This window comes from Vicugna pacos, chromosome 7, assembly GCF_048564905.1.
Source record: "Vicugna pacos chromosome 7, VicPac4, whole genome shotgun sequence".
Taxonomy (NCBI): Eukaryota; Metazoa; Chordata; class Mammalia; order Artiodactyla; family Camelidae; genus Vicugna; species Vicugna pacos.
This window is the reverse complement of record NC_132993.1, coordinates 15,938,567-15,962,348: the sequence shown is the minus strand read 5'-3', so window position 1 is coordinate 15,962,348 and position 23,782 is coordinate 15,938,567. Positions and strand designations below refer to the sequence as shown.

The 23,782-nt window shown below is 49.6% G+C and overlaps 1 protein-coding gene across 7 annotated transcripts in view; it reads right to left on the bottom strand.

Moving 5' to 3' along the window:
• The window catches only part of LOC102531559 (solute carrier family 23 member 1-like), a 51,901-nt gene extending 35,320 nt beyond the window's left edge, over positions 1-16,581 (bottom strand). For 4 of the 7 annotated variants that reach the window (XM_031674600.2, XM_072964394.1, XM_015246912.3 and 1 more), the window contains exons 1-3: positions 9,124-9,252; positions 8,093-8,202; positions 7,258-7,387 (exon numbers count right to left, since the gene is read on the bottom strand). In XM_031674600.2, the coding sequence (XP_031530460.1) occupies positions 7,258-7,299 (42 nt within the window). In that variant the 5' untranslated portion in view covers positions 7,300-7,387; positions 8,093-8,202; positions 9,124-9,252. Of the gene's footprint in view, positions 1-7,257; positions 7,388-8,092; positions 8,203-9,123; positions 9,253-16,552 lie in introns of those variants that run through there. The other 3 variants (XM_072964391.1, XM_072964392.1, XM_072964393.1) reach the window with 3 other exon arrangements.
• Between the last annotated feature and the right edge of the window lie 7,201 nt (positions 16,582-23,782).

The following is a 23,782-nucleotide window of genomic DNA, read 5'->3' as shown; positions in this document are numbered from 1 at the left end:
GAAAAGAACACATTTGAGCATTTCAAGAGGAATTAAGCAGACTTTCTGATTTCAGCTGGACAGATGGACAGCTTTCCAGAGGCAAGAGGCCATGGGACAGGGATAACTGATGGCCAGCTTGGGATTTCTAGGTCCAGACTCAAAAGACCAGAGATTTTCTACACTAACATCTGCAGCCAGGCCTCTGTGTAAAGTCTGGGGCCATGCAAGAGGAGTGAGAGCCTTGCCAGAAGCCCTGGCAGAGAAGAAATTTTGTAGGGGGAGGTGGGGGCCAACTCCAAAGTCAGAAAATGGGCAGGTAAATGGGGAATCTGGCCCCAGAATGGTGTAGCTGCCCTTGTATGTGCTCCCACAGGCCAGCCCTGTGCCAAAACCCTCATCACAGCATGTTTATTATAATGGACTCTTTCCTTATCCATCTTGTCTGCTGGAGTGTGACTTCCTAAGAATCCATTCACTGTGCCTTCCTCTTCTTTGTTATCCCAGCTTCTAGAACAGCCCCTGTACTCAGCTTATACTGAGTAAATGGACGAATGAATGGATTTAAGACAAATGTAAATAAGTGCAGGGCATACAGAATGCTCCAGGGTCAACAGCCAAGTTGTATTCCTACCAGTTTGCCTCGAAGTGACTTTTAACCATGAACTTTCTCCTCCAACTTATGGACTGTGTAGCTTACCAAACTTGCCAACTTACTAATGTTTTTTAGCCTCAGTTTTCTGATCTATATAACAGAAATGTCAGTAACATCTACTTCACAGTTGAAAAAAATAAATTGAAACATGAAGAAATGTGGAGATGTTGGTCAAAAGATATAAACAAATAGCAGAAAACAAGTAAGTTCTGAGGATCTAATGTACAGCATGATGATTATAGCTAATAATATTGATTATATATTTGAAAGTTGCTAAGAGAGTAAATCCTGAATGTTCTCATCACAAAAAAGAAATGGTAATTATAAGACATGATGGAGGTGTTAACTAACCCTGTTGTGGTAATAATTTTGCAATACATAAATGTATCAGATCAATGGCTTGTACACCTTAAATTTACACACTGTTCTATGTCAATTACATCTAATAAAGTTGAGGAAAAAATGGAACACAAAGCACATGGTCTGGTGCCCGGCACACTATTACTGCCTCATAAGTATCAGTTGTTATAATTATGATGAGCTTCCAATCCCATGTTTCAAAGGCTTTAAACTCATGCTTGTAAGTGACATTTGAGCATCTGTGGATGAGAGGAGGGTGAAAACAATGTCTTTAGTGTGGCCAGAAGGGGGCAAGGCCACCAGCAAGACGATCGGCAACTCTAGGCGATAGGCAGGGTCCTGGGCCCTGGTCAGACCACAGAGGGAGGGCGGGGTCTGCACAGTGGTACAGCCAGGGCTGCCCTGAGGGTAGTGTGGGCTTCTCATGGAGAAAGTTCTGGATAGGATACTAAAGTCACCCACATCCAACACCCACCTCCATGTCTGACCACCCTTTACTCCAGCACAGCCTCAAAGAACAACTTCTGAATCAAGGCTGCATTACTGAGGAGGGTGGTACGGTTCAGTGGTAGAGCGCTACGTTCTAGGTTCAATCCTCAGTACCTCATTACAAATTATTTTTAACTAAAATAAAACAAAGGCTGCATTATGACTCCTGTGGGTACTAATCACTTCAACTCTATAGGCTCCTTTCATTAAAAAGTTTAATATTTTGTGTGACTGCACTGATAGAAGACAAATATATTATTATACTGTAAAACATTTTCTTTGGTCTAAAAATTTTTTTCCTCCTGATTTCAAAATAAATTAAAACATTTTTATTGGCCCCCCAAAGAACTGTGGGCACTGGGTACCAGGGCAGCTCTCTCCAAGGACCAGCAGACTTGCTCTGGAAGAGGAGAAGGAGGTGGGAGGGGTGAGGAGTCAGCACTTGCTCTGAAGTGGAAAGAGGCAGGAAAGCCACCAGACCAAGAACGGGGTGGCTGTCCCCTAGCACTTCCAGGACAGCCCTGGCCCCTCAGGAACATTACATTCTAAGACACGGTTTCTCAACCTCAGCACTAATGCTATTTTGGATGGATAATCCTTTGCGCTGTGTGTGTGTGTGTGTGTGTGTGTGTGTGTGTGTGTGTGTGGCAGGGGCAGGGCTGTCCCGTGCACTGCAGGATGTTAAGTAGTACCTCTGGCCTCTACCTGCTAGATGCCAGTAGCAACAGCACTGCCCCTACCTATAGTTGTGACAACCAAAAACGTCTCTAGACATTGCCAAATGTCTCCAGAAGGGTGGGGGTAAAATCGGCCCCAGTTAAGAAGTACTGTTTTAAGAATATTGACCAATTCCCACCACGGAAGCTATGACCAGGGACAGTGCTGCGGATGTGGGGCAGTGTGTGGGGTAGACGTGCAGTCCCCGTGTGGAGACAGAGGAAGCCAGTCCTCCTCCTCCATGTGGGCAGAGCACTGGCAAACCTGATCCTCATGTCTTCCCAGTACGTGGGGCCCGCATCACTGGGATGGAGATGACGGCACAGCGTGCTGAGCCCAGGGCAGCCGGAGGAGCCCAGGGCCATGGGCAGGCCTGCTGACAGTGAGGGGACGGACCTAGCCACAGCACAGCTCTGTACAGTCATATTGTTTCTGGGGCTCCAAACAGCATTTGCTCATTAATCATCTAACATTTAGTTCCTGAAACTTAAATGTGAGTTTTTTTTTTTTTTGAAGGGAAGGTAATTAGATTTATTTATTTATTTTTTTTAATGGCAGTGCTGGGGATTGAACCTAGGACCTCACGCATCTTAGGCACACATTCTGCCACTGAGCTACACCCTCCCCCTAAACATACAAATTTTGCTTCTGTTCATTTCTTGAGCAGTGCCTGGAAGCATGCATTCCTCAACCCGCCCCAGGAGGCCTTTCCTGCTTTCACCCCACCCTGGCTTCAGACTAGACAAGCCTCCTCTCCTTAGGCCCCCTGAAGACCACGTGCATGTTCACCACGGCCCCAAACGTGCCTTACTGCCATGTTACTACGTTTCCTCATTCAAAAGGCCATAACATCCCGTAACTCCTCTACTCCATCTCTAGCACAGAGCTAGTGCTCACAGCACTATCTGTTGAACGATAAATAAATGAACATGTGTATAGACTAATGACTATCAAGAATCTTTCTCATTAACTTTTTAAAATAAACCATTATTGGTTAGAACTCCTTTACAACATCACGCTGATCCTATTTAAACTTCAGAAAAGAAGGATGCGCTGATGTTGCTCAGCACGTGAAAGAAGGTTGGTTTTGCCTGAGTGTGAAGGAAAAGCTGGGCTGGCCTAACAAGCTAACTCACAAATCTAAGTGTAACAAGTGTCGGATTACTGATCTGAGTTCTGTTGGGCTAACTCGTAAAGCTAAGTTAATTAGTGTTGGTCTGCTGATTCCCTGTTTATGTTTTTTTTGCTAGCCAGCTAGATTTTCAAAGAGACATATCTGGCCTTGAAATGTTGGTTTGCTGCCTCCCTGCCTCTACTTTTGTAACAAAGATGCTGCTAAAGCTGTTCCATGCCTATTGGCCGAATACCCCAAGCTCGTAATTAACCCTATAAAACCTCATGCACACGTCTTGGAGGTGCTCGGAGCTTCGGAGCAGAAGCCCCTCTGAGCCCGCTGGCGTAATAGGTCTAAGTACTCCAACCCTCCGAGTGGTGCTTGTTTCTTGGCTGGCCTGTCATTTCCATAACATGAGGAGGTCGAGGATGAGCCACAGATAGCCTGGAGGCTGCCGGAGGGAACCCTGGAGCACTTATCAGCAGGTTTCAGTGAATGTGTGGGACAATCAGTGAGGGCGTCAGAGAACAACAGGCTGAGGAAGAGAGGAGGCGAGAAGGGAAGAGAGGTTAGTTGCATGGTGGTCAGTGGACTGATGCTGGGTAGGACACACAGAACAGCAGAGCTTGCAGTCTGAACTTGGGCAGGTGTGGTCTGTCGGTCCCTTCTTGGCAGACATGGGCACGTCACTTCCCCCTCCCCCAGTCTCGGTCACCCCTTCTAACTCTGGGATGGTTGCAAAAATACTCAAAGTGTATGTGGCATCCTGCTGTGTGTGCTTGTGAATGAGCTCACAGGGCCTGGGTAGTGCAGCTGCGTGTGTCCTGCCAGCAATCTCACCTCATACCTTCTCGCAGGACCTCTCGGAATTCTCAGAAAGGTGAGGGGGACGGAAACACAGACTGGGGGAAATGTTGGTTTGGGGCCTTTTTTTTTTTCCTATTAGGAGCCAGTGACTTACAGACTGTTCTCAGCCTGATGACCTCTGAGAATCCTAAGTTCTGTCAGGATGTCAACTTGGACCATCTGAAGGTTATGGAAACCACTTCTGCAACTGCTTTAAAACAGTTTTCTGTGAAACTGAACTTGCATGAGGCCCCACATGAAAAAAACATTAGAACTTAGAGCAGGGAAAAACTTGTCTTCCTTGAGAACAGCTGGTTCTTTCCTTCTGATAAGGGTGTGTGACTCTGTGAAACCTGTCAGCCATGGCTGCTAAAAAGCACAGAGCCTGATGAAAATATATCTTTTGTTGTAAAGTACCTCACGTCACTTATGTAAAGTGCTGGGGCAAAAAATAAAATAAGCAGGCATGCAGTGTACTAAGATTCCTGTGTGTCAGAGATGAGTCACTAGCATATCAAAGACATACATAGAAACGAGAGACGTCTCAGAGATATTGCAGAGCAGGCCTTCTCAGATGGAGGTGGAAGAGGCCCCAGACTTTTCTGAATACAGGGAGTGCCTCTATCCCACTAGAAGCCCTTGTTGGGAAAAGTATGTGACTCTTACAGCAGCACAAGAAAGCCTACGAGCCCCCTTTTGAAGGAAGAATTAATTCTTAGTGAAGCATTCCCCGCCAGGGAGCACTGGTGTGAGAAGAGGGGCCACGAGCTCTCCTTCTGGTTGGAGGTGACTATCAACTCAACACATGGGCTGTAATTTCACCAAAGACTTGCTCAAAAGAGGTGTTCTGATGAGTCGTGGCATTTTATAGCACTTTACAGTTTGCAATGCATCCTCTCATTTGATTCTCACAACCTAGTTCATGGATGAGGAAACTGAGGCTCAGACAGCTTGTCCAAGGTCCCTTGTAAATGTGGGAATGGAACCGTGCTCTTCTGGTGTCGAGGGCAGTTGCCGGCAGGGGCTTCCCTGTGCTTACAAGGATAGTCCGCCAGCTCTCTGGAGCAGACAAACAAAGCGGGAGGAGACTCTGGTACAGCGGGAGCAGCAGTGGGAAGGAGGATTCCTGGGGGTAAGAGGAACCCCTTGTCCCTCTGACTTCATCCATCCCCCACACAGCCTCCCCTTCCCCAACTTGCCCCCTTCGTTTCCTAACACTGCTATTCAGCTGGCTCTAGCCAATGGGCTTGTCCAGACCTCTCCAAACATGGCCTTAATCATCCTGCTTCAGTGCCTTTGCCCACCCAGTGCTCCCTGCTCCATCCCCACCACCCTGCTGCCCCTAAACACGCCTTCAAAGAGCTCAATGCCTCCTCCCTCACCTGTCCTGATTCCCCAAAACCTATGATTGTCCTCCTTGCATTCCCAACACATCCTGTCTGTTATATAATTTACCATTTTCTCCTTTGTATCAGAAATATGTTTTGTATACCCCACTTTCCCTTAGCTAGGTTATAAGCTTTCGGGGCGGGGAAACTGTCTTCCCCATGTTTATATTCCTAGAAGGTTCTAGCAGAACAACATGTACATGAATACCAAAAACATCTCAGAAAAGTGACTTCTCAATCTAGGTGCTGACCCTGAGGCTTGAGGAAAATGAAAAGACAAGCCACTGAAAAGGAGGCAGATACATGCCCAGATCCCTCCACTCCCCAGTCGGCCTCAGGTGAGCCAAAGATGTGGAAAACATCACAGCCTTCAGAAAATGGAGTCTTCAACTTAAAATCTAAAGTATTTTGGGTTTGTTTGTTTGGGGATTTTGTTTGTTTTTTGGCTTCCATGAGGTAATGGCAGAAGTGTTTTAAAAAAACAAGAAAAAGAGGCCCAAAATGGAGTCACTTGTGCTAGGCCCCATGTCAGCAAACCAAGACTTAATATCTAATCTAAAAGCAGTTTCAGTCTCTCCTGGCATGTGACCTTTAACCAGCGGGTCTGGAATTACCCGGTCAGCAGGAGTGAGGTAATCTGCCCAGCAGACCCCTGCTTTCAGGAAAATGACTTCGCCTGAAACAATCTACTCTTTGATAGAGTAACCTCCTTGTCCTGCCTCCTGCCTATAAAACTCTTTCATTTTGTATAGCTCCTCAAAGTTCCTTTCTGTCTGCTAAGATGGGATGCTGCCTTATTCATAAATCATTGAATAAAGCCAATTAGAGCTTTAAATTTACTTCGTTTAATTTTGTTTTTTAACAGAAGGAATTCTGAGGAAAAGAGAGAATTCCCTCAGATGCCTTCCACAATTTTCCCTAGCAGACAGCCAGGGCCTCTATCAGAAGGCTGACCAGCAGTGGGCAGGGCTTGGCAGCCTGGCTCCAGGCCACAGTTCTGAGGGCTCAGCCCAGGTTCATGGGGGGCACCTGTCTCACAGACACCATGGCTGGGTCTCATTAGGGCTGCAGCTCTGGCCTGGTGGGGAGAGGGTCTCCACTCAATCCTCCTTGTTATTTTTAGGTGGCCAAAACAGGGTGGACAGGGTGGTGGGGCCAGAGCTCAAGGACTAGCTAGAGAGGCCCCCAGATCGGTTACTGCTCTGGGCCTCAGGTTCCTCATCTGTAAAATGGGAACAGAATGCCTCACTGGCTTTAAGGAAGAAAATATAGTACACAAAATGCCTCGGGCATATTGGTTATTCAGTAAATGTTAGTTCTCTCTGTCTCTGTCTCTCTCTTTCTATCTGCTTCCCTCTCTCTTTCTCTTTGCTTTGCTTTAGAAAGGGCTTCTGATCAAAGAAATCATAATGCTGAGAAACCTGGAGAACAAACATTAGATTCAACAGAGTAAAGCAAAGAGGACCTTCCAGTTCTTCCCTCTGGCTCTGAAACTCATTCACAGAGTTTGGCACTCAGGGAGGAATCTTTGCCTCTGGTGATGGCATCTAAGAATCCAAAGCCTTACCTAGAATGTAAGCCACTATCCTTAGCACGAAAAAGGAAATCAGGGCATTAGGACTCCATGCTGGGCCCCCCTCCAGGCCTCTTTCCTCCTTTCTGCTTGCCCTCCTCCCCCTTCTCAGTCCCTCTCTGCCACCAGCACTCACCAAGGGGCCAGGGTGCTCACAGCTGGTGATGGCAGAGTTCATGGCAGCTGGGATCTTTTCCTTTTGGCTTCCTCTGAGTACAGAAAAGAAGCGAAACTGCTCCAGTAGAGGAAGATTAACTTCTCAATGCCTGCCAACATAAGAGAGAGAAACAGGAGGCTCTGGGGCCAGCTCCAGGGAGGGTGGGGCCTCCAAGCCCCACCTGCTGATCCACAATAGACTCCCCCTCCAGCCCCCTCCCCTCACTGCAGGGGACCAAGGTGCATTCAGTGGCCCAGAATGTTTCATAATTTGATAAGTGTGGGCAATTACAGAGAAGTTAATGACCGCACCCCCATGGCACCAAGGAAACAAATCAGAGTACAGCCTGTCGGGATGTGGCAGGACAGCACTTTCTGGAAGCCAAGTTCCCAGGGGCAGGAGATGACGGGGTGGGAGGGTGAGCTGAACACAGAGGCTTTTCAGTTTTCTTAAGCTGATTTCTAGTGACTGGTTGAGCCGGAATGAAAGTATTGTAAAAGTAGTCCAAGCAGCCTAGCCCCTGCGATGCACTAACAAAGTCAGTAATGAGGAAAAGGGTATTATTGCTGACCTGGGAGAAGCTGCTAAAGCTTATGGGTGGAGCAAAGGCCTCAGGTGAGAGGCTGAGAAAAAAATGCTTCTAATCCTTGGGTGCTTGTCTCCCTAATACCCAGAAACTACTAGTAACCCACCTTTCAGAGAGACAAGTCTGGGAAGGCATAGTCTTGCTCTTATTCTGCACAGGGCACTAAAACCACCCGCAAAACTCTCAATAAACCCCACTCTATGAAGGCCAAGGCAAGCAAGCACTCACTATCCATAATGATGGAATGTTCTGGAATGAGTGGCACTGGATCCGAATTTTCAGAAAACACACAGTGGAACACACATACACGTCAATGGGAGTTGGTCTAAGAGGAAGCCCTGAAAAACACGAGAAGTTTGACGAGAGAAGGGACAGAGCCAACCTAGGCTGTGACAGAAAAGCCAAGGTCAGACTCTTTCCTATGAGAGTAAGTTGACTTTTACTGAATACTTAACTCTTCACTGGGCTACATCTTTTTTGTAGTATCTTACTTATTGTTCACAATAAACTAACATTCACATCCTTATTTTACAGGATGAAAAATCCTGTAAATTCAATTTTTTTTAAGATTAAGGTATTCGGGTGTTGATGGATTAAGTCATTTGCCCAAGATTCATAACAAATACTAGAGCTGAGATTCAAACCCAGTCTTGTTCCACAGTGCGTGGGGGTCAAGGAGATGCCTGACAGAGGCAGGGAACCGCTCTAGGTCTGGAGATGTGAAGGGCAAAGTTCAGGGGAATAGTACAGGGAGTGAGGCTGTTAGGCAGTTAGATAAGTGGGGGCACCGGGCAGATAGGTGGAGGAGAGAGAGGAGGGTCAAGATGACATTATGCCCACCTCCAGCATAAAGGGACTTTACTTCTAAATGAGTGCCAGCAAAAAACCAGATAAGCTCCAACAGCCACAACTGCTCAGTAGCAGGAAGGACTCACCTGGACATGACCCAATGTTCACTGTATTGTAGTTTACATAGTGGTTTAGCACCCCCGCGCTGTGGGGCTTTTCTGTGTACATCCCAGGTAAGGACATGCGCAAAAGGGGCCAAACGTGACTAAGCATTCCAGGAATAGGAGCGGTCAGTCGATCAAAAGACCACCTCTAAGCGCCGGTATAAGAGAAAGGGGAGACAAAACCCGCCACTTTCCCTCCCTGGGATCAGCCAGCCTCCATTCTTGGAGGTGCACTTTTCATTTTCTAAATAAATCTTTAAAAATCTTTCAGAACACATAGTTATAGTCTTCTGACTATAAACTTACATTTCCAGGACAGGAACTGAGGTCTTTACCTTTCGAGGTAACGAGGCCACAGAGGGGCTTCCCTGAAAAGGGACGGGGATCCTCGACAAATGGCGCCAGGGCCCGAGTTCACCCGCGAAGGGACCGGGAGGCTGCTGCGGGCGGGGAGCGGGACGCCGTCTGCGGGTTCTCGGGCGCCGCGCGGGGCAGGTGCGGGCAGAGCGCAGGCGCCGGCCTGCACGCGGGTCCGCCGAGTCCGCCGGAACCGCAAGCGCTCGGCTCCGGGAAGGCGCTGCCGGGGTGACCCTCCGGGACAGCAGGGAAGGAGGGGGCTTCTCCGACTCTGCCCGCCCCACTCTGAAGGCCCTGCCTCTCTCGGCCTTGGCCTCTCCTTCTCCTCCGCCTGCGGCGCTTCAGAAGTCACTTCCACAGACTGGTCCCTCCACTCATCTCACCGGGAAGCCACGGTGGGCCCCACGGCTCCCCGACAGCATCACCTGCAACGCTTCCCCCCCACCCCCGCCCCCACGGCAGCCTGACCGCCGCAGTACACACCCGACGCATTCACAGGTGATTATTTACGACCTTTGTGTTTCGGGTTCTGGTAATCTAGTTCTAGAAACTAGAAATCCAGTTCTAGTAATTAGCTCAACCAATGAGAGAATTTTAACAATATGGGGTCTTCCTGGGAACCCAGGATCTCTCCTGAGACACATGAAGGAGTTAAAACTCTTCCATTACATTTTAACACATGAAGGGTTTCTTTATTTTTTTGTGGGGGGAGGGTAGTTTTATGTATTTATTAGTTCTAATGGGGGCCCTGGGGATTGAACCTTAGCGATTGCTAAGCACACGCTCTACCACTGAGCCATACCCTCCCTACATCACACATAAAGTTCTACTCCCAAATTTGAGGCGGTTAGTTCCTCAGGCCCTAGGCACTTTGAGAGGAGAAAGGAACTGGCCCTCTCCAAAAATAATGCATAATGGCCCATTTGGATGCACCATCTTTATGTGTGGAGTAGGCTACACAGGAAGGCGTGACCCAGACCTTTTCACCCTTGAGGTCAGATGACTTGGCAGTTGGCTGTTGTATGTTGGTATATGCCAGGGGACAGGCCTGGGGCAAATCGTACCTGACAGTAGGAATGAAGGAAGCCAACAAAGTTTTTGGGAAGATCAAACTTAACTAAAGATGCTCCTCTTGCCTTTGCCATTGAGAATCCATTTAGCCTTCCTTCATTTTCCTCTTGGAAACCATCCTGATTCATTGCAACCAGTCCACGGACTTTGGGCAATTTACTCTGCCCTGTGACCACTCTGCATGAAGGCAAGGGACCAACTGGAGCATGCAAACTCCTGGCCACAGCCCATGGATTAGTGATGAGCACGGGACCCAAGAGATGCAGTGAAACTTTTGCTGGAACTCTGGGGCGAGAGGCATTCTCTCTTTTTCATTAAGCTTGAACCTAAAAGGTGTTGCTCTGTAGCTGCTGGCAGGCATCTCATGACTGTGTAGAGCCCGTGAAGGAGGCCAACGTGGAGAACAGAACTGAGAGAGAGAAGAGAGACCAAGTCCCCGTGATATTTGAATCCAAATGTCAAGACATTCACCTCTACTAGTAAATTCTCCTTTGTGCTTAAACCAATTTTATTTGAATTTTCTGTCATTTGCAACCAAAAAACCAATCCACAAATTTACAGTTTTATCTTCAGTCCTGGACCAGTTAGTTCTTTTTCTAGAGTAACTTACTCAACATTTGCTAATGTTTTACCCTTTACTAACAAGGATTGTTACATTTCAAGGGCATTAAAAACAACTTAAGCATCAATTCCAATGCTAACCACCTCAACATATTTCTACACAACAGAATCAGTTGTCTAAGAAGTGGTAAAAAAAAAGTCCAAGAACTGGAGAAATGATTTAAAGGCTGCTTGTCCATAAGATTCTTCACTCAAATGAATACCTGATTCATTCATTATATACTCTTGATCTGAAAGGCCAAGAAACCAACAGTAATCATGGAGGCTGGAATTTTCTTCATTGAGCTCTGATTTGTTTCAACAGAGATTGGAGGTGCAGAATTGTAGGTTTGGATTTGCAAACTTATTAACTTCACATTTTGAAATGTGCAGCTCAGGAAAGCTTCCTCAAGTGGATTGTGGGTCTTGATTTATGACGTCATGGTCTGAATAATTCCCAGAATCAGGGAATTAATTAAATCTGCATTTATAATACAGGGACTGGCAACCTATGACTCACAGATCTAACCTGGTCGATTGCCCATTTGTGTAAATAGAGTTTTCTTGGAACACATCCATGCTCATTTGTTTATACATTCTCTGTCATGTCTTTTGTGTACAAGAACAGAGTTGAATAGTGTGACAAGCCCATAAAGCCCCAAATAATTTACTACCTGGTCCTTTACAGAAAAAGTTTGCCGATTCTGACTCTAGAACACCAGTCCGAAAACTCGTGTTTTAAAAAAAACACTCCATTTTAGAGTCTTCAGGTTATCATTTTTCATCTATAATTATACAGTGTAGGTACAATTTAAATAGATAAATTTCAACAAAGTGTAACTAAGAATTTTTTTTAATCCTATTTTCTCCTCTTTAATTGCTATCAGTCTGCTTTTCTCTTCCAAAGCTCAACACACTACGAACTTTTCTGAGTTCACTCCTCCAGAGCACAGGCACGATTCCAGGGCTATTTAACAGGAAGTCACATGTTCCCACCTAACGTATCAGGCAATCTGCCCGTAATAATCTTTTCTCTCTGTTCTTGTGTAACTACATTCTTCTGCTAACCCTTCAGGTTGTTTCTGTCTCAGTGCACACATCCTTCTGTCAGACAAGCCAGGCCCAGGGAAAAGTATCCAGGTGGGATCTCAGGAGAGAGGGCTGGACACCTGGATGAGATGGAACTGACTGGGGGGACTGCCGACTATAAAACCAAGATCTGAAACCAGCTTATGGAGAGGGGTTGAAAAGCCCTACTCTAATATAATCAGCCAGATTCCAAAGTTGGAAGACAGGTTGCCAAAGTTTAACTGCTGCTGCAAGCTGCCCCTTGCCCAGCTTTGGTGTCTGCATAATTCCAGTTCTTCCTCCAGCATACGCTATGCCCTTTGCTGGGTCACTAAGGGTCAGAGAGGAGGAAGGGACTAGATGAGCAGAGACCAGTGAAATTCAGACAGATTCTCCTGCAGAGACGCCTCTGACATAAGAGATCCAGGACTTACAGATTCCATCAACCATGAAGCTGTCTGATGGAGGGCCTCATCTGACCTTTTCCCCAAGGCCTGAGCACCACTCAGCAGCCTTTTTGGGGCACCTTGTGACCCACATACCCAGAGGTCAATATTCCAGAGAGCTTCTTGGCAACTCATGACTTAGCTCTACGACTGCATGGCCATCAGAGGATCTGGGCTATCAGAAGATGCCTGATAGGTGTAAACCAGAGGCTGTGAGTTAGTGTTCTTAATTACAAGCAACAGAAACTGACTCTGACTAACTGAAGTGAGAAATGGGGATTTATTTGAAGAACACTGGTAGCTTAGTGAATGAACAGTCGAACAGCCAGGACTTGGGAAAGATACAATTGTCCATCTAGGATCACAGAGGCAGGACTCCATGGACTTTCTCTTTAGGGTGTTACTGTCAGGGAACTCAGCCCCACCCACCTTCTTTTCCTTGTGCTGTCACTCAGAAGTCAAACTCCAAGGAGGCAGGACCTGACTGGCTCAGACTGGGTTAGGTGCCCACCCTGGCAAGCAGCCCACGGTACTGGGGTGGAGGTAGGGTCCTGCAGCTGGCAGCTCTCCAGGAGGCACATAGATTGGGGAAGGGGCAGTTTTTCCAAAGGAGGAGGAAGATGCAAGAAGGAGGTGGTCCCTCGGCAGCATTATCTGATAGGGAGCCCAGTGAGTTTTCCCTCACAAATTCTGTGCAACTGCAGCAAGTGACCCGGCCACATGGTCAGTAAGGAGAACAGGCTGCACGTGCTCATGGGCACCGCAGAGGCGCTTTCCCCCTCCCCCTCCCCCACCAAGCACAAACCTGGGAGGTGATTATCTGCTGCCCTCCCCCTTCCCCAAGAAACAGAAGTTTCCTGTAGCTGGTAGGCCCTGTTTTTGCACTATTAATGTGTGTTTTCTGTGTCGGCATTTTCCTCTTCCCACCCTCCACCTATTCTAGAGGACACATCTCTAAGGAAGGCAGGCAGGAACCCTGAACTGATCAAGCTTTAGAACAATAGGGTTAATTTCTTGCACCCCTTGATTTTCTAAACTGGGATTCCAACCCTCCGGTGCAGGGCCTCACCCAGTTGGCCAAGATCACTCAGGCAGAGGCAACTGCTCACAGACCTGAGGAGAGCCATGCTATTCAGGCCACGAGGAGCCCAGTAGAATCACGTGCAGCAATTCTGTCCTGGAGCACAGGGTTCAGGGTGACTCTCCAGGCTGCATGGAGGAGGGTCCCACCAAACATGAACTGCCTTGAGCAGATCCAGGGCCAAGGGCAGGACAAAGAGAAGCGGTGATGCAGACTGTTAGAGGTTCCAGACAATTTATTCCTGATTCACAGGAAAATATTAGACAAAGAGAGGTGTGGAGGATGAATTTTAAGCCCCCATGCAAGACTTGGAATTTCTAAAAGACCTAACCCTCTTCCTGGAGAGGGAGGGGACAATTCCACAGGCCCTGCTGGGACTCTGCTTCTAGGGCAGAGGGGTGTTTCCCAGAGCTGGCTGCACTGGCTGGTACTTGGCAGGTGTCATGAGCCATCAGGCAGGGGCACCTTTACTGGAGGGCAAGACTGAGGGGCCTCCAGTGCCCACCAAATGGTCAGCGTTGGGCTCAGTGCAGAAACTGAGTTCAGGGGAGGATTCTGAACCCACAGCAAAGCTAGAGCAAATGAGGCATAGCTCCAAGACAGCTCTTCAGAATTTAGAGTCCATGAGTGTCCTTTTTGGCTGCACTTCTAAGTTTCTCACATTTCATGGGAGACTTGACCCATAAACTTATGAACTCTCAGCTGAAAGCGTGAAACTGAGGTGTGCTTGGGGAGGTCTCAGGAGACCAGGGACACCAGAGGCAGGAGTCACGAGGGTCCTACAAGATTCTAGTCCCAGCTGACCCCACACCCCCGCAGGGGCAGACAGCCGAGGCCCAGGGCAATGACTAAGGCAGATGCAGTTGAGGCTGGAGACTGGGGACAGGAGGCAGCCCATGTTTACTGCTGCCTTTAAGGCAAAGACCACTGCCTGAAGGTGACACACTCAGAGGCTTATCCAGATTCAAGACAAGTTCTGCTGGGCCCCTCGGTGGGAGAAGGAGGGATCTGGCATGGTGCCAGGAGGAGGAGGAGCGCTCTTTGTCCTGTATCCAATCTCAGCTGGCTGTCCCTGGGAGTCCCTGGGGAGCAGCTCACCCACAGAACCAGGCACAGTCTGTGCAGGGCAGAACCCAGTGTCCCCCTTCTTTGTGGGGACATAAGACTTATCTGGAAGACATTGTCAAAGAATAATGGTTTTGAAATAATAATAGTGCTAGGTTCCTCAAGCCAAAAAAAAAAAAAAAAAAAGAAGGACAAAAAAGACTATATATATGAAGGGAAGGATTTTACCCTGCAGGGGGTTGAGGGTCAGTGATGAGGAGAAAGAGAGAAAGCAAGAGCCTTGGGGGTCTCAGAGAGGTGGCTGTGCCCTACTTCCTGGGGGAGAGTCCAGCAAGAGGACAACAAGACCCCAGAGAGGGACCATCTGCATGACAGGTCCAAGTGGCAGGGACCCCGATGGTACTCTCCCAGGACACTGAAGGAGCTGAATGATTCCTAGGTTCTCGAGCCAAAGAATCAGAGAATCAGAGGTGGTCAGGATGGGCATGAAATGACACGGGCCTTCTTGTGGGTACATAAATGAAATGAAAGACGTGGACCAGACAGACAAGAGACAACTCCAGGGACACCTGTGAGCACAGGTGACTTGGGGTCAAATGGGGCCTTCCCTAAAGCCTTGGCACTACCCAAGTGCTCCCAAATTTAGCCACAAACTCCAGGAAAGGGGGAGAACCTCAACCAGAAGTCTGAACATCTACCATGCCAGTGAAATGGAAGTTCACAATAAAAATGAACTTTTTTTTTTCCCACCTGCATCTTTTGATTGAAATTCATACCCATTATGGACACCTTAAGGAGAACGGAGGGCGGAGGCACTGCATCACTGGAAAATTTCTCCAGGAGTAGCAGCTGTGGTTGTACGATGGGTTTTGGCAGCAGAGGGGCTGGGAGTCCAGGTCTGAGGAGTCTCCCAGCTCCTGCATATCCTCCCTACTCTAGTGTGAGCACCGGCTCCAATCTGTGAACCAGCTGCAGCTGGGAGGTCTGGGAGCCCAGGGTTGGAGACCTTCTAAGATCTGTGCTATACACTGAATGTTTGTGCTCCCTCTAAATTCATATGTTAAATTCTAACACCCAGTGTGATGGTATTTGGAAGTGGGGTCATGGGAGGTCATGAGGGTGGAGCCCTCATGAATGGGATTAGTGCCTTTATAGGAGAGATGCCAGAGAGTTCCCTCTCCCTTTCCACCCTGTGAGGACACTGCAAGAACACGGCCATGTATGAACCAGGAAGCAGGTCCTCACCAGCCACTGAACCTGCTGGCACCCTGATCTTGGACTTCTCAGCCTCCAGGACTGTTGCTATGGCATTTCTGTTATTACAGCCCAAACAGACTAAGACAAGCTGGCATGTGTGGAATTCCCTTGTGATTGGCTTTACAAGAAGAGAAGAGTGGTTTTGGCCTCTGGCTTTTTCTTTACTCAATTTCTCTCAATAGGATTTTGGCCTAAATGTTCTGTGCATGGGGTGTCCATCATGTCTTCCAAGAGGGCTGAGGCACAGGAGAGCTTGGGCTACATATTAGAGATGCTTCTCCCGAGGAGCCAACGTGGCTGTCGTGGGTGGTTTCTGCCCAGCTCTGACCAAGACCCATGTGTCCTCAGCTCTCCACTGAGTGCCAGCCTGGCAAGGTGTTCAAAGGCTGACTTCAGGGCCCGCTAGTGAAAACGTCACTTCCTCCTTTTATGCCTCCACCTTCTTACAGAGAAATTTTCCTTCTGGGAAGTAGAATTCTAGATTATAAAAGCTGTAAGGAACTATAGGAGAATCTAAGGCCCAGAGAAAGAGGGAATCTTCTTGGTCCACATGTCTCATCTCAGTGAGTGACACCAACAACCTCCAACACCCAGGCCACCAGAGTTCAGTCTGCCATATGCAGTTCTTCCCAAGTTCTGCCAAATTCCTCTCCTAAATATATCTCATGTGTATCTAGTTCTCTAATGGTAGCAAATATAGTAACTTCATCTAAGCCAAACTCATTGCACCAACTCTTAAAACATGAATCCAGTCACGTCATTCCCCCTTGTAAAGCTCTTTCTGACTCACCTGTCCTGAGCATACAGCAACACTAATCCTTAGCACGGCCTATGATGTCCCTCATGATCTGGCTCCTCCGAGCTCCGCTGCTCACCACTCCCCATCACAGGGTCTGGCACACACAGTTGGTCCTGCATGAAGGGGCAGTTGGATTGAGACAAGTTATCCAGGCTTATTCAGTATGTCTCCATCATTAACTTGTGACTCTGAACTCTTGGGCCAGGTTTCTGTTCACAAAGAGGTGGACTTACTTCATCACCTCCTCTCCCATAGTCTGAGGTTCTGGGTACAAAACCACATGGGACATCCAAAAGCACAGGTTCTGGTCTCCTCTGTCTGAGCCCAGGGTTGGCAACAGGAGGTGGACTATTGGCCGGGCAGACCTCCAGGGCAGGGGACGCTGCTGTCATTGCCGAGGGGGAGGAACTGCGCTGGCTCTTCTCCAGAGCTTTAGAAATCTCATCTCCATTTCAGAGGATGACACAGCCCTCAGAGAAGGGCAGAGCTTAACCAAGGCCTTTGGCCTCCATGATGGTTTAAAAATGTACCTGGGATTGTGCTTTTATTCAGGTATGATGGGGCCAACAGATCAGATGACGGCCATTGAAAAGATAGATTGTTACTCACAGTTCCTAAGAGGAGGGTGCATGGCCTAGGGCCACACAGAGAAGCACCAGATCAGTAAGGGGGCAGAAGTGGGGACAGGAAAGTATAGGCAAAGGCCTGTATTGTGTTTTTTGCAGGAAGGAATGAGCGGGGCAGGGTAAGTGGCTGAACAGGCTTAGGACTGGTTAGTGTGAATAGTCCTGGTGGGCTCTGGGCCTTAGGTGCTGTCACTACTTGTGTGGTACCCTGCCCTGGGATGATTAGGGCAGGGAGGATAGTGGCTTGGCCAGAAAACAAGGTGGTTGAGGGTATGGGCTCTGGGTTGGGTGGCTTGCATATGAAAGGCACACTCACAGGGGAGTCATTTTCTATGTCTAAGGATTGGCTAGTCCTGAGAAGGGCAGTCTTCCTCTGGTCAGTAAGCCCCAAATGCCAGAAAATTAAGGAAATATAGTTACTATGCTGCCAGATGGAGAGGTTTTGCATTTCTCATGAGCACAGTACTTGCCAGAGCAGCTCCTCAGGGGTGTTACCTTTACCACTATCCCCTTTGTAATGACCTCAAACGTCCCTTCTTCCATGAAAGAGGCCCATGGAGAAGGACAATGGGAGACTTCTGGGAGAGAGGAGTGAGAGTTTTAAATAAAACTTTTTCTTATTCTTCTAAATATGCTTTACAGTTGGGTGGGAAAAAACAGGCTGATGTTGATGCTGAGAAAGAAGCAGAGTGACAGAGATCTCAGAGGAAAGTGGCTGCAGGATGGCTTAGAGCTTAGGAAGCTTGAGTCACCTGCCTCTTAGTCACTTGGCTTTTGGTCTGTGATCCAAATGGACAGTCGCAAAGGTCAGTCCTCACTGGTTGTGTCCTTCCTTTCCTCAGACCTGCTCTGGGTCAGGTCAGGGTGTGTAGAGGGCTGGGAAAAGGGTCACAGCCGCTGATACCAGAGCAGCAGCACAGTCGGGCTTAGCAGCTTGGGTTTGCAGAGAAGGCAAATGTCAAGGGGTTGCATCGACAGCTCTGAAAATGATAAACAGGAGAGAGGGTATAGGAGGGAGTGGTTCTGTCAGGGCGACTGGGAAGTGAGCTTCCCCACACTGAACTCAGAGGTCCAGTCAGTGCAGTGTCTCACGGAAGTTTCTTTATGGGAAACGTGTACACACACCCCTGCGTAAGTCTACAAACCCTCTTCCTGATACTGTCTGCTTTTGGTTTGGGTTTTTTTCTTTCTCAGGATCATGAAAGTGCAAAGGGCTAGACCATTATCTTCCCCTTGTCTGATGTCCTGGAGAAGCCTGAAAGCTGCTCCAGTTGCCACAAAGAATATGGACGAGTTTCCTGAGCAATTCCACTCCCTGGACCAACACAGAGAAGAATTTTGGGGGTCGGCTGAGAACTCTTTGGAGGGATTCTAAGAGGCCTGGGCTACTAGGTTAAGCATCCTTCTCCTGAGACAGTCTGGTAAAAGTGACTTCCCTGGCCAGGGCACCCTCACTGACCAGAGGGCCTGTGGTGGGTGCCATGGGTGTGTGTTGGGAGGATGGCGGTGGGGGAAGAATGATAAACTTGAAATGATGGAGCAGGGCAGGTAGAAATTAAAAGGCATTGTAATTTTAGGTTCAGCTGTAGGTGTCTGGGGCAGGCATGTTAAATTGTAGGCTTAAAAAATCATACACCCTCTAAGTGGATGTGAAGGCTCAGAAGCCTGGGGATTTAGAAGTACAGTGCTGTTGTCTTGGCATAAAATTATCAAGTCACAAGCAGAAGCATGGGAATAAGCCAGGACGCAGGGCAGGACGACCTCTTGTAATAAGAGCCTCTGGAATGACCTTCCCTCCTGTCTCAGACGTGGAAACCACTATCCTTCCCAAGGCGTCCTTCCCCGCAGGGAAGTCCTGACCTCATTAGCTCCTGAAGCCAAAGTCAGTTGTTTTAATGCCACACAGCATTCTGCTCCCAAACACTGAAAGATGACTAGCCCAGCACTGCAGTCATGAAGCCTAAAATAATTCACTTAAAACGTGTTCCCAGACCAATGACCACTCTGAGAACCCAGATTGGGCCCTTAGCACATCAGAAAATAAGAGATGACTGGAATCCAACACCAGTGGTTTTTGGAGGGGCCAAAGGAAAACGTCCATGGCAATGGCTGCATTTATGCCAGATGCTGTTTAGTTAGGGAGGGCTTTATAATGGAATTGGGGCTGGAAGGGACAGGAGGGAGGTTGTGCAGTGAGGGGGCCGGAGAGAGCCTGATTGCCTCTTTCCCTGTGTGTCCCCACTGAAGCGGCTCCTGTCTCCATTCAAAGCATGGTTCTGTGGGGTGAAACCCTGTCATGGTCACAGGGCATGGGACTATGGCTGGTTTTACCCTTGATGACACTCTTTCTTCCATAATAGTTTCCTGGCATAGAGATAAGGGAGTTGCTTCACTCAGCTCTAAGTGTGGCCAATGGGAGATGAAACAGCAGATCTAGATCCCAATTTGGCGACAGAGGGAACCGTCCAGTGACTTCATGGAGATTGTTTGGGATGTTCTGTGATAGAAACATCTGTGGGGTTTTCTGCCCAGAAATCTGTTTTCTGTAGAACTGAAGGGCTGTTCTTTTGGGCATTAGTCCTCTTAATTCCAGCAACTCCTCTGAGTCCATCTAAGGAGCCCAGGGCCCAGACCTCTGCCCTCCTCCTCCTCTCAGCTCCGACATCATCCAGGCAGGCTCAGGCTACTGTCTGGGCACTGGGGTTGTTTTTGGTGCTGAGTCGGGTGTCAGCTGATAGGCTGCACTGTGCTGACCTGTCCCTGGGGGGACGATGCTGCTGTCTGGGGTCCCAGAGTGTGGGCACGCTGCACACTAGCACACTGCGAACCCTCTCAATGCAAGGGAAGCACATCAGGTCTTCACCACTCAGCTCTCATGTAACTCTTGAGCCCTCCAAGGGTGGGTTCCACAGAGCAGTGAGTGCCTCTGGCACAGACAGTGCCATCTCCTGGCTGGCTCCACCTTCTTCACCTGCACTGACCCTGTGGGTGGATGTGCCCTGCAGAAGCAGGGGAGCCCAGTTCCCCACACTCGTCCTTGTTCATGCCTGCCTTTCCACTCAGATTTCGCAGAGGGCTGTCCAGGTTCTGATGGGAAGACGCTAGAGCTGGGGGCATTCTGGCTGCAGGAAACCACTGCAAGCAGGGATTTACATCCTCCGACCCTCATCTTACCACTGAGGTCAAGCGGGGTTGCGGCATGGTAAGTAGCAGTTGAAGACTAAAACTCACTGCTGGGCTCCAGCCAGCATTCTCTGGACTGACCCAGATAATTCTTTCCCTGTTCCCTATTTGGGGAAGAGGGAGGGGACTCCTTTGCTTTATTGCCTTGCAACCTTGCAATCGGCCAGAGCCTGTGTGACAGAGAACAAGGGGAGCAGTGACACCCAGTGGAGAAATCATCACCATCTCTCTTCTCCCAAGAGACAGGAATTGGCCTGCCTTCTACTTGGCCTGAATTCTGAACAGGTCTCATCTTCCCAGGACTGGGCTTGACTCCTGTCCATGGTGCTGACTTCCCAGGCTGGGAGGAGAGGAAAGCCGGACTGGAGAGGGACGGAGGGACCAATACCCGACACCTGCTCCCTCAGGGAGAAGCCCACAAAACCCCACCTGGCTCCCAGGTGCCTCTCCCAGGACCAGCCCGCTTCTCTCCACCCTCTAGGTACTACTTGGGGAGGCAGCCCAACACAGGAGGAGGTATGTGGGGCTGCTGGACAAGGCTGGCCTAGGGACACTGCCAATTTCCTGCCTTTTACCCCATCACTCTAACCACCCCGATAACTGAGGCTTTCAGAAGTAACATCTCAGGGTGGACCACACCCTGATCTCTGTGCCTGAAACCCTGGGTGGCCCACTCAGGGGGCAGAGTGGGTCATGCCGAGGTTGAGTTACCAGTTTGGAATTGTTGCTTTGGGCTGGGGAGCAATGGGACAAAGATGCTGGACATGGTACAGACCCTGGATGCAGAACCTGTTTCTTGCCCCCACATTTTCTGCCAGTGCCTTAGAGTCTTGCTTCTTTCTATCAGAGGCCTAGCACACACCCAGCCTCCTGCAGAGGTAGGCTCACCCCCTGGAGAGCCTCCTGGCCTGCCACCCTCACACCCTGCCTGGGTTCCTCCCTGGTTCCTCCCATGTAGCCGGGCTCTCAGCAGGTGCCTGGGCCTTGAGCAGGGGCACCAGCAGCAGACCCCACCTCACTGCCCATCCCTGAAAACACTCTTGCTCCCCCTCATGCCCAGCCACAGGTAACTTGGACTTCACTCACCTTGATAACAGTGGGATAATGCAAACGGACCTCACTCCCACAGTCAGTCAGTGCCTCTCCTTAGATGGTAGAGCTTCGCAGTGATGGCAGGTGTGGGGAGGAGGAGGTGTGACTGGAAAAGGCTGGAAGAGGTAGCGGACTCTGCCCTAATTGCCATTTGGCAAAGAGCAGCAAAGGGACATGTCTCAGGAGAAGGTGCCTGTGCCCTCGGCCAGTGAAGGCTAGTGGGGGGAGGCCCACACTCTCCTCGGGCAGAGGCCACATCTGTGTCCGGAGAGCAAGACGGGGATGCAAAGCCAGAAGGCCACCCACTCACCCCTGCCGGGGCGCTGACTGATGGCGCCCAGGATCCCTCATGTTTCCTACCCCTCCCTCCTCTCTCGTCACTGCAGTGCCAGGGATGCCTCCTCAGGCCAACAGGCAGGCCAGAGTCTCCTGGAAGGAGCCTGCATCAGGGCCCTCTGGGCAGCTCCAACATGAAACCACCAGCTTCAGGGACCAAGGGGCCTGCCCTGCAGCTCAAGCCTCAAAAGACATGCCTCCTCCAGGGCTCCTGAGCCTGGGATCCCTGGGAGAGCTGGGAGGAGCAGTAGCAAGGCACCCACTGCCCGGGCTCCCGCCACCACCTCTGAGCGAGCAGCGGGGGTGTCCTGGGACACACTGGCCCCTCCGGGGTCTGCAGTGAGTGTGGAGTGGCAGGACGCGGGAACCATTGCTCACTCACAGCCATCTGTCCTGTCTTCTCCATCCTCCATGGGGCCCAAGCCAGACTTCTAGGATGGGCTGCAAAGTATAGGCCCCAGCCCAGGATTCTGACTGCAAGCTCTGCCCCTGCCAGTGGCCTTCACTGTATCAGCAGAAGGGACTTTCTAAGTCACCACATCCTGTCCCTGAGGGAGTTGGATGTAAGGAACAAGATGTCTTAAGAAGGCTGAGTGCACCGTGAGGACCAGTGACGAACTAGATGACTCTGGCCCTATAAATCTTTAGAAGGAAGACAGGCTGCCTGCCAGTGACTAGGAGCCACTGGGGACAGCATGACTCTGAGAACTGCTCACGCTTAATACCTGCAGGGCCCAGGGCATAATAAGTACCACGTGTCTACTTAATGAAAAGTTACAAATCGAGCTGACGAACTGAATAAACAAGTTCTGTCACTCCACCTCGACAAGTACACCTTCATAACCACCTGGGCGCCGGTCTGCACTTAGGATCCTCTGACTCCCTGGATTTTGTGCTCAAACTCAGTGGCACAGGGAGAGAGAGCAGAGCAGGCCTCAGCTCGCAACCTGACCCCTGGCCCTCCTCACCCTTGGCTCCATCCCACACCATGACAGCCTTGGGCATCTCACATCCACGCTGTGCCCACCCTCCCCTAGGGGCATCTGCACTCAGGCACTCCTCCACTGGGCCCCGGCCTGCACACCTGGGGAGGAGCCTTGCACAAGCTGGCAATTGGCCATTTGGGCAGGAAGACCAGGATATGGGAAGAAGAGTGTGGTCTGGAAAGGGGGCCATTGCTCCAGAGTATCTTGTTTCCTTGGCCCCACAAACTCCTGCCCCCTGGGGAGAAGGAGGACTCAGAGGAGGGCTGACCCAGAGTCTCACACTAGGCCTGAGGGTGGTAATGGGCAGGGCAGCTCAGCCCCTCCCTCTTTACTGACAAGTGATCAGCACATGGACCTGCGAGCCTCACAAACAGTGCCCTCTGTCCGCTGTCCAAGTCCTTCTCCCCCCTGTCCTCCAGCACCATCAGCCAGACTCCCACCAGGACACAGAGGGCACAGGCACCTTAGATCATCTGCAAAGGTGGAGATGGAATATAAGGCAACCACAATGGAGACACAGCAATCCAGGAGCAGCAACAGTGGAGGAACTGTTTCCACCCTTAGGCCCAAGGACAAAGGGAAGGAAGAGGTGCTGGAACCCGGAGGAGAGAGTCCTGTTGAGAGGATGATTGGAAAAGTATGGGGACTTTTGCTGAGAGATATGGCCAGGCCAAGATGCCTCACAGGGAGAGAACTGAGAGACTAAGATCACAGCCTCGCTCTCCTTCCTCTCTCTAATTTCCTATTGGTGCTCCCCATGGGCCAAACCCAACCAAAGCCACAGGGAACAGGGCATCCTCCCTGGACTGAGCATAGTGTGGAGAAGGGTGAGTGGTGGGTCTGGAAGGGCAAACAGAATATATCCGGCACAGACACTAGATAATGACTCAGAAAAGATCAGTGATGGGAGATGAAAGGTGAGTGTTAGTGAACAGAGTTTGGTCCTGCTGTGTAATTGATAACAATGTGCATGTTCTGTGCTGTGCTACATTGTAATT